The 15,660-nt window shown below is 42.3% G+C and overlaps 1 protein-coding gene across 4 annotated transcripts in view; it reads left to right on the top strand.

Moving 5' to 3' along the window:
* The window catches only part of ARHGAP26 (Rho GTPase activating protein 26), a 563,256-nt gene that overhangs the window by 229,132 nt on the left and 318,464 nt on the right, over positions 1-15,660 (top strand). For all 4 annotated transcript variants that reach the window (XM_088838588.1, XM_088838587.1, XM_088838586.1 and 1 more), the window contains exons 7-10: positions 203-307; positions 1,737-1,866; positions 3,981-4,081; positions 11,101-11,195. In XM_088838588.1, coding sequence (XP_088694714.1) covers positions 203-307; positions 1,737-1,866; positions 3,981-4,081; positions 11,101-11,195 — 431 coding nt within the window. The remainder of the gene's footprint in view (positions 1-202; positions 308-1,736; positions 1,867-3,980; positions 4,082-11,100; positions 11,196-15,660) is intronic.

Below are 15,660 nucleotides of genomic sequence, written 5' to 3'. Positions count from 1 at the left end.
TATGAAATGAATACTACTGTTAGGATTTTTCAGTGAGATGGGCCATATGAAGTCCCAAGTGCCTGGCATGTAAGAAGAGCTCAGTAAATGATAGTCATTATTATTACCTTGTCATTATATTATGTTCAAACCAGGGCTGGGAACTCAGATACAGCTCCATAATATCTCTTGAACCTGCTTATGTGAGGTCTTCCCTTTACAGCTACTGGCATTCCTACAAGGACTCTTCACTTTCTATCACCATGGTTATGAACTGGCCAAGGACTTCAATGACTTCAAGACACAGTTGACTATCAGCATACAGAACGTGAGTGGGCGAGGGGATGGGCTTCCTTTCCCTTGTTAAGGGAAGGAAGAAACAAAATATGGGTCTGGTTGCATAGAGATTGCGTAAATGGATGGGAATGCAGATGGGGAGGATGGGTCTTGCTTGGGTTCAAAGGGCAGCAGAGGGCAGTCATCTCCAGGGTGCTTGGTGGTCCCAGAGCTCATCCTCACCTCTGTTATTTCAAAGCACGTTATTTCAAAGCTCCGTTGTTTCTGTTCGGGGAAGTGCTGCTGCTGATTATGTTTTAAATCTGTAGCACCATCATCAGGATTTCCTTTGGCAGTGGAAGTCCCAGCCCCACCCAACCCCGCCTGGCCTCCCTTCTGTGCGTCCAGCTGCCTGGCCACTTGAAACATAGACTGTGTATTCAGAAGTGGGGGTTGGGGCACACATGCTGGCCTCCGGCTCAAAGGATGTGCTCTTGTTCAACTCTTGGTGAGGAAATCCAAGTCAGTGCCCCTTACTGCCAGTCTCCTTTTCCAGATGGTAAGCAGCAGGACCTTTGGGTGCACAGAATCCGGCTTAGGCCTCTGGTCAGTCTCACTGAGACTAAACCCGTTCTTCCCTAATGTGATCACATTAGTCTGCATGTTGTCTTTGTCTCTGGGTGATCCTGTGTCCAAATAAACCCAAGTGTGTCCGAGTGGGTTGGACTGTATGCTTTTGGAAGCCCGAGCTCTCATTGTTCCCTGTGGTTCCTCTGAGAACAGGAAGTTGCAGGGTCTTGGATGAGCTTTCATGAAGTATGGCCTCCTGTTGGGCTGGGTTTCTCAGAAGGCAGGCTCTGAAGCGGAGATTTACACAGAGCAGGTTCCCAGGAGGCAGTGTGGGCAAAAACACCAGTGAGAGAGTTGAGGGCAGCAGGCCCTGCAGAGGGAGAAGTTGAGCTGTGAGGCCTCAGCTGAGGCCACAGGCCCCCTGGAGCTGCGATGGTCCCTGGGCTCCCCTGGGTGCTGGTGCAGGCTGTCCTGGGGGAGGGGGACCTGCATTTGAGGAGGAAACTGTCAGCAAACAGCCAGGGTGAGAGCATCTCTGTCCTAGAGGGTGGTGGAGGGCTTTTCCTGCTGTGGGCCCTCTGCCTCAGAGTCGCTGGGACGCTTGCTCGAAATGCACGTTTCTGGGTTGAGACGTGATGAGTTTACCTTTGGGGGTGAGGACTGGTCAGTTGCATTTCCTGCTGGTTCCCCACATGATTTTGATGGTCCCTAGAATTTGAGAGTCATTCTTGGATAGGGCTTTTAGGCCAAAGTATACTTCAATAAAGTGAACGGTTGCCTTATTTTTTGATAGCTGAACATTCCCCACTTGGTTTTTAGATCTAGAATTCTGTAGATTGATACTCTGAAGTGCTGGAGAAACAAAGAGGGGTTTCATTTCTTTGATTTGGAGAAAATTCCTTTCATCCTAGACAAGAAATCGCTTTGAAGGCACCAGGTCAGAAGTGGAATCCCTGATGAAGAAGATGAAGGAGAATCCCCTCGAGCACAAGACCATCAGTCCTTACACTATGGAAGGGTACCTCTACGTCCAGGAGAAACGTGAGTGCCAGGCCAACCAGCAGCGTGGGTGTACTCATGCCTTTTTTCTCAGGAGCTGGGGGTGTATCCAGTAGTGCCTGACATGGAACATTTATTTGGTCAAAGAAGAATGACTTTATAGTTCAGCTTTCTAGGGGAAAGATGCTGTCCACAAGGTCTTGTCCAGCTCCTAGTGATATATTGTGTTTTCTGTGTAACTGGGATCCTGTTGCAGCCTGGAATTCACAGGCTCTGTGGTGCCACCTCTCCCCTTGGTGTCAGTCCACTCTTGAGATTCCTGTATACCCTCAGTATAGCTTTACACACCACAACCTTGGCGTAGAGGCCTTGGAGAGGTCTAACTGGCTGGACTTTATAGTCATATCCTTCAGTAGACCTAATAATAGTTGTTTTTGAGATTTGTTTCAGCAAGGCCTAAACTACCATGATTTTGGCCCTTTCCTTCTTCACTTCAACTCCTGTCATTCCAACAATTAAATTTTATGAAAAGTAGAAACAAAAGCTCACTTCACAAGCCAGGGAGAAGGGCCATTGACTTGCCCATAGGACATCAAGGAAAGAAATGCTAGGTACTGCTAACCCAGGGTTTTCAGTGATGACTCAGATTTATGCACTGGGCTGTAGCACTCCCAGACTTAATTCATGCATGTGGTACTAGAGATTAAAGAAAGGGTATTGTTTTTCTTTAATGGATAGTTCTTCTTATAGTCTCCTATCTGGGCACTGTTGATTAGGATTGTCAAATGTCTTCACTCCTAGAAGTTTCCTATGAAGCAAAATACTTACAGTGATTATTCTGTGTAGTGATTGCTTAGAAATTTGCTTGGGCATAAAACTGTTCCCTGGTGACAATGGTGTAGTAATGGGATTGGAGGTTGGAGTATCAGTTGTGGTGAGAGTTTTATGTCCTTTATTCATACATTATGAGCTTGTTAAGGCTTGTAAGAAGCAGAAGCTCCATATACAGCACTTTTGAAATCTTTGTGCCATCACTGGAATTTATTCTCTAAGCCACAAAAACACATGAGAATAGTTGCTGTTTTCATGTGTTCTCAATGCTCCAATATAAACACTCTGTTGCTTTTTAAGTGTATTAAGTGACACCCAACATTTGCAATGGGTATTCATACCCTGAAAAATACCTATTAAGTGTATGCTGAATCTTTTTTTATGCTATCCTTATTTTTTTAATCATATCTGCTATGCAATCTCTGCTGCTGCTGCTGCTAAGTCGCTTCAGTCGTGTCTGACTCTGTGCGACCCCATAGACGGCAGCCCACCAGGCTTCCCCGTCCCTAGGATTCTCCAGGCAAGAACACTGGAGTGGGTTGCCATTTCCTTCTCCAATCTCTATAAGCATCCAAAACTCATATTGATGGAAGTCTTTGCAGGCTAACAATGCCAATTATGCCTTCTTCCCCTAATAGTACTTTGTTTGAAATAAAGTAATTGGCCAGGCACCAGTAAAATAAGAAACTGTAAGAATTTTTCTGCAGGGCCTCTTTTCTGAGGGACAATTTTGAGGGACAAACAGATTACATTTGAGCATTTATAGTTACTTCCGTTCCACATGTCTAGTGTCTCTTCGTTTTCCTTGTCTGCTTTTCAGATCTTCTTGAGTTCTGCTCAAGTAAAAATTAGGAGTTTGAAAGTAGGTCAGAACCCCTGTATATCTGTGCACATGATCACAGAGCAGCTGTGTGGGAGGCATGAAATCATCGCACCAGATGGGGACGGTGACAGGCATTTTGAGGAGCCTTTCTATGTTCTTTTTCAGTCATCTTACTCCTGTCAGGGGAGAGAAAGGAAACTTCAGATGGAAATTGATGATGGGAAAATGAATTAATTTCCCCAGAGAACCTCTACTTCCATTGTATTTTAAGACCCATCAGATGCAGCATTTTGTGGGAAAAAGTCTTCCTTGGTCAAAGTCCTGGGTTAGTTCCACTTCCAGCATGTGGGATCAGATTTCTGCCTGTGGTTGTCTAGCTGTTGTGGAGAATATATTGCCCCTAGAAACAGTTTAAGGATAGGTGAGCATTGTGAGTTATATGTTCTGTGTTGTCCAGTATGCAGTGGACATGTAGAGATGTTTAATGGATATTACTTTGCAGGTCACTTTGGAACTTCCTGGGTGAAGCATTACTGTACCTATCAACGGGATTCCAAACAGATCACCATGGTACCATTTGACCAAAAGTCAGGAGGAAAGGGGGTGAGTTCATTTTTAAATTTCATGTTTGATTTGCTTGGTTAACATACGATGAGTGTAATGCATGTTTGAAGTAACACCTCCAATGTTCACTGTAATTTCTTCATTTTTATCTGTAGTAGTTTCAGGGGGTATGGCATCTGAATAAAGTAAATAAATAAGATGATTAGTTATAAGCTGTGTTCAGTTCAGTTCAGTCGCTCAGTCATGTCCGACTCTCTGCAACCCCATGAATCACAGTTAGAAGGTATAATTAAGACAGATTCTTATATTTCACATATATGCAATATTAAGTGTGTTAATATGTTTAGATACTAGAAATTCTTGGATGACCTCGTTCTGTGAAACTGATTTTCATCACTTTCTTCTGATACCTAGAGGACTGCCAGTTGGCAGTTTAGATGTTCCAGTTGTCTATCTATCATTTCAGTTTTCCAGGTATCTGTTCCAGTTATTTAACAGAACACTAAAAAATGTAGTGACTTTTAAAGCAGCATCAGTCATTTTAGTTATTTCTTACAGTTTCTGTGGGTAAGGACTTTGGGGAGCAGGTGGATGAGTGGTTTGGGCTTAGAGTTTCTCAAGTGGTTCCAATCAGATAGTGACTGGAACTGGATCATAAGGGTTTGAAGCAACTCTGGGCTGACCAGGTATAGCTCTCTTCCTTTCTCCTGGCCTCCTCTTCTCTTCTCTTCCCTCTTTCGCTTTTGCTCTGTATAGTTTCAAGTCCTGTTCTCTGGCTTCTCTATGTGGGCTGGTTTGGGCTTCCTCATAGAATGGCAGCTTCAGGAAGCTAAAGTTTTCAGGAGTGAATCTTCCAGCAACAAAAGCAGACACTGCATTGCTTTTTAATGATCTAGACTTACGTTGGCCCTGTGTGTTGGTTGAAGCAGTTATAAAAGCCCACCTAAGCTCACCCAGTTGCAGCGGGAGAGGATGCAGACCCTGTCCTGGTGGGAGGAACAACACAGTCACATTACATTGAAGAGCATGTGGGGTGAAAGATGTTCTTGTGGCCATCGTTAGAAGAGCCAGGCTGCATTTGTGGGGTGACTGCTGCTAAGAGTGCCTTGCCGTGCCCCAGTGTTCACCTTTCCTCTGGGAGCACTCCATCTGTCTATATTGCCTTTTTAGGTCTGATCTGTCTTTTCTCTCTGGCTGCACATTACATCATGTTCTTTTTCCTTTCAGTATTCTACTTATGATGGTCCTCTTTGTGAATTTTTAAAAAAAATTTGTTGTGCTTAGGCATTTTGGCCTTTCTGGATTTGTGGATTGGTGTCTTTTAGTAATTTTGGAAAATTCTTTTCAATTATCATGTTGAATTTTCCCCTTTCCCCATTCTTTCTATTATCTCCTTCTGGAGATATTTGAATACTTCTATTAAAAAGTATTTATATTTTTCATTTCTTTGAATCTCTGGACTGTGTTCTGGATAATGTCTCCGGTTCTATCTTTAGTTTAAAGAGTTTTTTGGCTGTGTCTGGTCAGTTGATAAGGTAGTCCTCTGTAAGTGTTCCAACCATGGCCTTCTCTGTGGTGTATTTTTGTGCATCCTGTTGGGTTTGCTTGCATGTGTGTAGGCACTGCAGCGTAGAGGCGAAGAGCACTGGCTTTGAGGTTAGACTGCCCAGGTCAGTGATACATGGCACTGTTGCCATTGTTGTTAGCTGCTCCCCCAAGCTGCCCCTTTGCCCTCTGCCACTTCCACCTTCTCTTCCTGATTTTCTTTTTCTCAGGCCACAACACTAGAGTTGGTCAGCATCTCTGTCCTTCCTTGTATCAAAGCATAAAACAATATCACGGCACTTTTAATGTTTCTTGTTAGGGGTAGAGTTGACTTATAAATAATCACAGGAAAATAGACATGTGAAATGATCAAACATAGAGAAATTATAGAGTTAGGAGTATTAACAATCTCTGTTAATAGGAGTCGCTTATTATCATGAAATGGAAATAGAGTTAGGTCTCCCTTTCTTAGATCAAGTCATAGTTTTTTTCTAATTTCTAGTCCTTCTAGAAATCAACTTCACTGAGTTATTCTCTCACATTTCTTTTGGGATTGTTTATCTGGTGCTTTCCTAAACCTGGAGTGAAGGAACTCTCTTGTATTTTCTTTACTCCTTTCTTACCACACTTAAAAGTGAAGGGCAGAGACCAATTATGCTGAGTGTTTGGAACTCCTTAGACTTTAGTGAGATAAAAGGAAACACCTCACTGAGTTGTTAAGAGGTTTATATATATTAGTGTATATAAACTTCTTGGGACAGAAAATAGAGGCTGACACAGAGGCTGCTGTATTGGGAGCTTGGTATTATATGAAATCATTTTTCTAGTAATAATTACTTATATTTTACATTTTCTAAAATATTGTCCTTTCTCATCCTGTTTGATCCATTTTTCCTCCTTTACAAAAGAGGAAATTGAGGATCAGAGACAGAAAGTGATTTCTAAGGCCATATGATCAGTGAGTACTAAAGCCATACTCACACCCTGATTCTGGAGCTGGCATCTCCTGATTCTGAGGCAAATCAAATAGAATAATAATGTATAAATATAAAATAACAGCATTTCAGTGGAGGAGACATGAAGACTGGCTGTCCAGAGGTGATATCTTCTTAATTTATACAGGAGAAACATATGGTGTCATTGTGTTACATGTTTATGTGAAGCCCTCTTAGGAGCTGGAGATAAACTTAAATAGGGTTTCTTAGGAGCTGGAGATAAACTTAAATAGGGTTTCCTAACATGCTCTTTTGGAGAAGGAAATGGCAACCCACTCCAGTGTTCTTGCCTGGAGAATCCCAGGGACGGGGGAGCCTGGTGGGCTGCTGTCTATGGGGTCACACAGAGTCGGACACGACTGAAGTGACTTAGCAGTAGCAACATGCTTTTTATCCACCCTTTGTCTCCTTCCTTATCCCCTTGAATTTGGGTTATTTTCTTTTGAAAGTACCCACTTTTCTCTTCATTTCAGTCCAGGAGACGAGAGCAGATTTTCTGCGTCCTCTTGGAGACAGGGCTTGTGTGTGGTAGAAGACAGTACCCCGAGTTCTACCCTGTGAGATGAGGCCCGTCTCTGTGGGAGCCCTGGAATAGCCCAGGGCTGAGCCTGTCCCTTCCCTGGCTTGAAACCCTTCATTGTGTCCCCACTGCTCGCAGGATACAGACCATAATCTGCATGCTCAGGTCCCTGTCTTCCTCAGTGCTCTTTCACTCTTGCTCTTGGATTCCAGACATGCCGACTTCCTTTCAGTTCCTCCAGGGCTGCATGGACCCTGACTCTGGGGGCCTCTTCACCTGCTGTTCTCCACCCAGATCTGTATTCTTGGTTTTATCTCCTATGAATCCTTTGGTCTCAGCTCAAGAAAGCCTTTGCTGACCTTTTTGCCCATGTCACACCCCCTTAATTTAGGCTTTTGTAGCACAACATGCCTCTCTTTTTGTAGTGTTTGTCATGGTTGTAACTCTTCATTTGTTTGTATAAGTGATCGTTATCTCTCTCCCCCATTTTTAAAACCATGAGTACTTGAGCAGATTGTCTTTATAGATTTTTCCTGGTATGTTATGGTCATTTTTGGAACAAAGTCTTATATTCCTCTTATTTCTGCTTATATTTGCCAGTTTTGTATAGATCCTCTGTTTTCTCCTATTTCTTAGGGACACCTCCCCCTAACCCAGAGAAGGAAATGGCAACCCACTCCAGTAGTCTTGCCTGGAGAATCCCATGGACAGAGGAGCCTGGCAGGCTACTGTCCATGGGGTCGCTAGAGTCAGACACGACCCTTCCCCTAAACTTTCAAAGTGGGAAGCAGTCCAACACCATTAAATCAGAAATAGAGTTAGATATTAACATGGTCAGAAGTACATATACTTGTGCATTTATGGTCATACATTTACGCATTGCAGAAGGAGCAGATTTGAGAAGTTAATCTTTGCCATTCAGTAAAAGACAATAGTGTAAGACTTGTGAATGTAGACTCTCTCTTCCTAGGTCTTCTGTATTTTATGTGCTATTTTGATATTTAGTGGGTGATTAAGTTTTACCGTATGCAGTCACATTTCCTATTATTCAACAGACTAGGCAAGTTTGTTAATTTCTGCGTAGTTTAGGAAGAAACACAGATACAGGAGAAAAAGGAACCCTAAAAAATTCCTGTGTGACAGGAAGAGAAGAAATCAGGGGCAGAAACCTCTATGTTTCTAAGCAATAAATTAGTGCTGTGCTATGTGACAAAACTGTTGCATTCCATTTGTACAATGGAATATTCCCAATAGTAGAAAGAAAAAAGCTCCTTTGTTTTGTACCATGGTTTTAAAAAATTGTCTGCATTGTTTTAATGTTAGTTTTTATTTTTTATTGAGATATAGTTGATTTCCAATACTACCTATGTTTCAGGTATAAAACAGTGATTCATAATTTTTAAAAGTTATACTCCATTTATAGTTATTATAAAATATTGACTATATTCCCTGTGCTGTACAATATATCCCTTGTAACTTATTTATTTTGTACATAGTAATTTGTATCTCTTAATCCCTTACCCCTATCTTGCTACTCCCTCCTTCCCTCTTCCCACTGATAACCACTGGTTTGTTCTATATATCTGTGAGTCTGTTTCTTTTTTTTATTCACATGTTTCATTTTTTAGCTTTCACAGATAAGTGATATTATACTGTATTTGTTTTTCTCTGAGTTACTTTATTAAGCGTAATACCCTCCAAGTTCATTCATGTTGTTGCAAATGGCAGAGTTTAATTCTCTTTTAATGACCGAGTAGTATTCTGTTGTATGTGTGTGTCATACACACACACACCACTTCTGTTTTTTTCAAAATAGATACATGTATGTTTTTTGGCTGCAATGGGTCTTTGTTGCTGTACGCAGGCTTTCTCTAGTTGTGAAGAGCGGGCGCTACTCTAGTTGCGGTTGTGGTGGCGTCTCTTGTTTTGGTGCACAGGCTTCTAGGAGCGCGGGCTTCGATAGTTGTGGGCTCAGTAGTTGTGGCTCATGGGCTCTAGAACCCTGGCTTAGTAGTTGTGGTGCTTGGGCTTAGTTGCTCCACAGCATGAGGCGTCCCTAACCAGGGACCAAACCAGTGTCCCCTTCATTGCAAGGCGGATTCTTAACCACTGAACTGCCAGGGAAGCCCTGTACCACTTCTTTATCCATTCATCTGTTGATGGACACTTAGGTTGCTTTCATATCTTGACAATTGTAAATAATGCTTCTGTGAACATTGGAGTATGTGTATCTTTTTGAATTAGTGTGTTTTTGTTTTCTTTTGGATGTACGTACACCCAGGGGTGGGATTGCTGGGTCATGTGGTAGTTCCAGTTTTTAGTTGGTTGAAAACCTTCATACTGTATTCCACAGTGGCTACACCAATTTACATTCCCACCAACAGTGTACAAGGGTTCCCTTTTCTCTACATCCTCACTAACTTTTGTTATTTGTGGTCTTTTTGATAATACTCATTTTGATAGGAGTAGGATGATATCTCATTGTGATTTTGACTTGTGTTTCTCTGATGTTTAGTGATGTTTAGCAGCTTTTCATGTGTCTATTGGCCATCTGCATTTCCTCTTTGGAAAAATATCTGTTTAAGTCTCCTCATTTTTTAATTGTGGTGTTAGCTTTTTTTGTTGTTGAGTTGTATGAGTTGTTTATATATTTTGGGTATTATCCCCTTGTTGATCATATCATTTGTAAAAAGAAATAAACCCTTGATCCGCACAGCATGAGTGAATAGCAAATGAATTACGCTGAATGAAAGAAGTCTGGCATAAAAGGGCATTCCATTTGTATAAAGTTACAGAGCATTCAAACTAATTTGTAGTGGCAGAACAGATTCAGTGTTTGCCTGGGAATGGACTGGCTGGAGGGCTGATGGATTACAAAGGGACTCACAAGGAAGCTTGTGGGACTGATGGAAGTGTTCATTACCTTGATTGTGTTGATGATTTCATGGATGTATACAGATGTCAAAACTTATTTAAGTTGTTTGCTTAAACATATGCAATATATTATACATTAAAAATTATACTCAAGATCCCCTGGAGAAGGGAATCACTACCCATTCCAGTATCTTGCCTAGAGAATTCCATGGACAGAGGAGCCTTGAGGGCTACTGTCCATAGGGTCACAATGAGTCAGACCTGACTGAGTGATAGGATGGATAAACAAAAAGGTCCTGTTGTATAGCACAGGGATCTATAGTCAGTATCCTGTGATAAACCATAATGGGAAAAGAACTGAAAAAGAATAAGCAAATGAAAAAGAATATGCAATATGAAAAAGAATATGTATGCAAATAACTGAGTGGCTTTGCTGTACAGAAGAAATTAACACAACATTGTAAATCAACTATACTTCAATAAGGAAGTACATACTTTAAATATATATATACTCAAAAAGCTGTTAAAACATATTCATTGCACACCTACTCTGTTCAAAAAACAGGCTTAGTACGTACCCTCAGGGAGCTTGCATTCTAATGAAGAGAGAGATATTATTTGAATCATCCCTTAGGGCAGCAGCAGATCTCAGCTGTGATCAGTGCTATGAGGGAAGGAGGTGGGTACATGGTGCTATGTGAGCATGTCTGGTGTATTTGACCTGGTGCAGGAATGTTTTCCTGAGAAGTGACCATTGAACCAAGATCATAGATGCTCAGAATTGGAAGGAGGACCTCAAGGTCATCTTGTTTCAACTCTTATCAAACCTGCAGATTAAACTTATTTAAAACAATACGAACAAGAGTTTAATCTAGCATGTGTTGCTGCTATACCATCATAATCTATCAATACTCGGATGCTGGGCTCCAAGTAAAACATGGCTCACAGATTTTATCTACATGAGGCTCTGGCCTGAGGAAGTTGGTGACCAACCTCCTGTGGTCCTGAAAACTCAGGTCTTAGAAGATGAAACGATCACTCCTGTTTATGTGGCATCTTTGTCCAGGAGAGGAGCATGGCCCGAGTTCTGGCCTCATTTTGACTGATCTGTGTCTTCCCAACAGGGAGAAGATGAATCAGTCACCCTCAAATCCTGCACACGGCGGAAAACAGACTCCATTGAGAAGAGATTTTGCTTTGACGTGGAAGCAGTAGACAGGTGAGCAGCTGTCACACTTTGTCTCAGAAACAGATATTGCTGAATTTGAATTTCTTACCTTTCCCATACAGTCCTAACATTCTGGTTTTTTACCCCCTCTTTCCCTTCTCCATTCCTCCATTTAGAATAGAGGCCAATTGCTCATTTGCAGGAATCAGTATATCTACCCCCATGCTTTACATTTGGCACTGAGACCCTGGTTGGTTTTCTTTTAATGTCAGGGCTTCCTTCTTGGGAATGTGTGTTAGGTTTCAGGAGGATGAATTTATGTTTAAAGAAATCTATTTAGCACAATTGTATCAGCTATATGAGATTTTTTTACTTAAAATTTTTATGAAATGATTCAGAAGGAGTTAGGTAAAGGGAAAAGTAGAAGTTCTACTCAATTCAAAAAGGGGCTTTTAGTTACATCATTTCGCCTACCATTGTGTGTATGCACCCAAGAAAGAAAACACACCACTTGTGGAATCAGTCTTTGGAGAGGGAGCTCTGTGTTGTGTTCCTCGAGATTTATAGAATCTCATTAAGTTGTACCATTTCATGATGTTAAGCTGGTTTGACAGCATTCCAGTTCTTTGAGACACTTTACTTGGCAACGGGTTAATTCTTTGAATGAATGCCATGAGTTAAGCTTATTTAAGCTGTCTATTCAAGATCAGCAGTGCTGGCACAAAGATGCTTAGATCTCAGCGTGATCTCTTGTCATGCTGTTTAATTTCTCCCCTTTATTTAAAAAAAAAGAAAAAGGTACACATTTTGTCAGGCCAGTACTTCTACCTTCCCTGAGACGTTTACCTGTGGCCACTTCATGACAGCTCTAAAGGATCTGGAGCGAGGGTACCACCTGGCATGTTCTGCTCTGTTTGCTTCCAGGGGTGAAATGCCTTCTTGTGGTACGTTGTGTCCCTGCAGTGTGGCCCCTGAGGCTGATAACGTGCCCATGGAGAGAGCATGCCCATGTAGCCTAAATTGGAAATTTGTGGAAAAGGAAATGGCAGACCACTCCAGTATTCTTGCCTGGAGAATCCCATGGACAGAAGGGCCTGGCGGGCTACAGTCCATGGGGTCACAAAGAGTCGGACACGACTGAGCAGCTCCACTTGCCACTTTCAACCATGTCTCATTAGAAATTATACTTTCGGCTCTCAAGTCAGGAAACCCAGATCTAAATTTTGACTTAGTAAAATTTTGCTTCGTGTCCATATGACTTTGAGCAAGTCACTTAATCTTGAGAGGCCTTGATTTCCTTCTCTGGAAAATGAAGATAGTCATAATACCTAGTTCCTAGAATGGTTAGGATTCAAGAAGATAAGGCATATAAAATGCTTGGCAGACTAGCAAATAATAAATGTTCATCAATGAGTTGTTATTAATTATTATTTAGCATGTCCCTCATGGTTATCTGACTTGATATTTCAAAAGCTAGCATCTAAATGCAGAGGAATAAATATAATTTGTAAAGAAAAGTGAGTACCCTAGTCGTTTGCTGTGTGTGGGTTGTGAGAGGGGAAGGGAATGGAGAAGGGCTGTATGGAGGAGTAGGTTGAATTGGGGTAGCAAAGGGGGATTGTGAAAAGTGTACTGGAAACTAAGATTATTCTTGACTTTGTTAAACAAATCCTGTGTCTGGATGCTTTGAGCCCTTATAGGCATCTCTCTTCTTTATTACAAGTTTGGGATTTATAAGAATTCATATTTGTTGATGTCCGTGAAAAATGGATTAGTGGATGTGTTTCTGTGGAAATGGAGCCCTGTTGTTTGATGCTGGTCAGCTGAATAGTTCCCAGAGATGGTCATCTATATGCAGGGCTCCTTGAACACGGGCATGCCCTGCATTGCAGCTCTTGTTATTTTGGAAATGAGGTCAGTGACACTTTCTGAAGCTGAGTCATTTTCTTCTTCAGAAGTTTCCCAGAAGTTGTAAAGAGTTGCTTTTTAGGCAGTTAAAACTCACCATGGTTCCTCTATCTCATTTCCACCCTTGCCAACACTTCCAACCACCTTCCCCCTGTGTTAGGCCAGAAAAGCTTTGCACGTCCCAATTATAAGCCGAGAGCAAATGTGTCACATTCAACATACTGAATGTATTTGGAAAGCCCATTTATTTTAAGTCATCGCCTCTGGTTTCCTTGGCGTGACATGGAGAGGTTTCAGTTGTGGTTCAGAATGAGGCTGCTGAATCTCCTCTTAATAAGCAGGAAGGGAGTAGAGGATTCTGTTGTATTATTTGTATTTTTAATGTTCAGTGTATTGTGAAGCTGTTCTGCCTGGGGAGAGCCTGCCCTGTTCAGGGCTGGCCAGTTTTTGGAGTCATCTGAGGGCTGAACCTGGGGAGTACCACTAACATGTGAACTCCTGGTCCACAGCCACGCTGCCTCCACTGGCCCCAGCACCCCAGGAGGCAATATTCCTCTGCCTGAACCATCCAGTGCCAGGAACCAGGCCCCTAGGGACCTCTCTCACAGCTTAGCACCTGTGAAGTTATTCGAACTAGCCAGTCCTAAATAGTTGACCTGGCCTTGCCTTGCCTTTGCTGCAGAAACTCTAACAAAGGTCAGGGTCTGGACTCTCCTCTCCAGCCACTTCTGCCTCCTGGATGATACTGGTGTTTTCCCACGTGGTGTATATGGTGTTCCAGGCATCCTGTTTCTAGAACCCTTGAATATAAGAAAATTGGTTTACTTGAGTCCCTTCTGTGTCTCCTCTTGTGGTTGCACTTGACTGGCCATCACCTGAAAGAACACAGAACATCCATGAACCACCTTCTCTCCATTTTCTATACAGGTCGTCATCTTTGGTCTCAAAGATGAGGTTACCATTGGCACTATTTTCTTTAGTATCTTTCTACATTTTCCTCCCACATCCAGGAAGAAACTGAGGTGGGAGGGAAAGGCATTTGCATTTGCTCAGGGGAGACATCACTGAGAACTCTGCATGGAGCCCTGTTCTCTGGAAGATGCCGGCACCCCTATTTTTCCACCAGTGTGCTTTAGCAAGGCAGGGATGCTGCTAGCTGTCCTGCTGTCTTTGCAACCTTTCACAGACTTCTTAGCTTCTGCCTGCTGAGTTGGAGAAGCAAAGGGGTGAAATGCAAGTTTAGCACCTAGGAAATGTGAAAGTCAATGAGGGAATGGTTCTATTTAACAGCATGAGGTTTTAGAATGTTCCCAGAGTATGTAGCACAGATTAACGTTTATGTAGTAGCTATTAATGTTTTATTCTATCAAGATATTACTACATGCTAAAAAATCTGGTCCCATCACTTCATGGGAAATAGATGGGAAAACAGTGGAAACAGTGTCAGACTTTATATTTTTGGGCTCCAAAATCACTGCAGATGCTGATTGAAGCCTTGAAATTAAAAGACGCTTGCTTCTTGGAAGGAAAGTTATGACCAACCTAGATAGCATATTAAAAAGCAGAGACATTACTTTGCCAAGCCGTCTAGTCAAGGCTATGGTTTTTCCTGTGGTCATGTATGGATGTGAGCGTTGGACTGTGAAGAAAGCTGATCGCCGAAGAATTGATGCTTTTGAACTGTGGTGCTGGAGAAGACTCTTGAGAGTCCCTTGGACTGCAAGGAGATCCAGCCAGTCCATTCTAAAGGAGATCCATCCTGGATGTTCATTGGAAGGACTGATGCTAAAGCTGAAACTCCAATACTTTGGCCACCTCATGCGACGAGTTGACTCACTAGAAAAGACTCTGATGCTGGGAGGGATTGAGGGCAGGAGGAGAAGGGGACGACAGAGAATGAGATGGCTGGATGGCATCACCGACTCGATGGACATGAGTTTGAGTGAACTCTGGGAGTTGGTGATGGACAGGGAGGCCTGGCATGCTGTGATCCATGGGGTCACAAAGAGTTGGACACGACTGAGCGACTGAACTGAACTGAAAGTGTGACTTATTTGACTTAGACTGTGTGAAGTTGTGGGGTTTGAAGATTGACTGCTTTCATCCTTTAGGCTCAGTGCTGATGTTTCCTGTCATTGTGTAGCTGAAACTGTAGCCTTTAAGAAGTGATGTTCTAGTAGGTCAGTGTTGGTGAGTTGAAGATACCAGTGTCTCTTTCTGTGTGGTGAGAACCACCCACTCTCAACATCCACAGGGATGCTTGTGAGAACTGCAGCTTCTTTTTCCTGCCCCAGACCTACTCAGTCCATGTTTCTGCAAGAGGGACCCTGAAGTCCACTTTTTGAAAAAGGTCTTCTGTTGTCCTCTCTTCTTGCTCACAATTGGTGTATTAAACAGCAGGCATATCCTAGTATAGTGTTCTTAGAGTGCACCAAAGCATTTTCCTTGTTAAAAACAAGCAACAGTAAAACGAAACAAAACAACTCAGGCTGCTTTACTAAGGAGCTTAATTCTTAGCTCGATGGAGGAGAATATAGCTAGTAGAAGAGATGATCACCAGTCTCTGATAGCGAGTACTAGGAATAAAGCAACAGTAAAACCCAGTTTT

Source organism: Moschus berezovskii, chromosome 8 (assembly GCF_049115385.1).
Source record: "Moschus berezovskii isolate FMDL1 chromosome 8, NW_MosBer_1.0, whole genome shotgun sequence".
NCBI lineage: Eukaryota > Metazoa > Chordata > Mammalia > Artiodactyla > Moschidae > Moschus > Moschus berezovskii.
The sequence above is the reverse complement of the archived record's forward strand: the minus strand, read 5'-3'. Positions and strand labels throughout refer to the sequence as shown.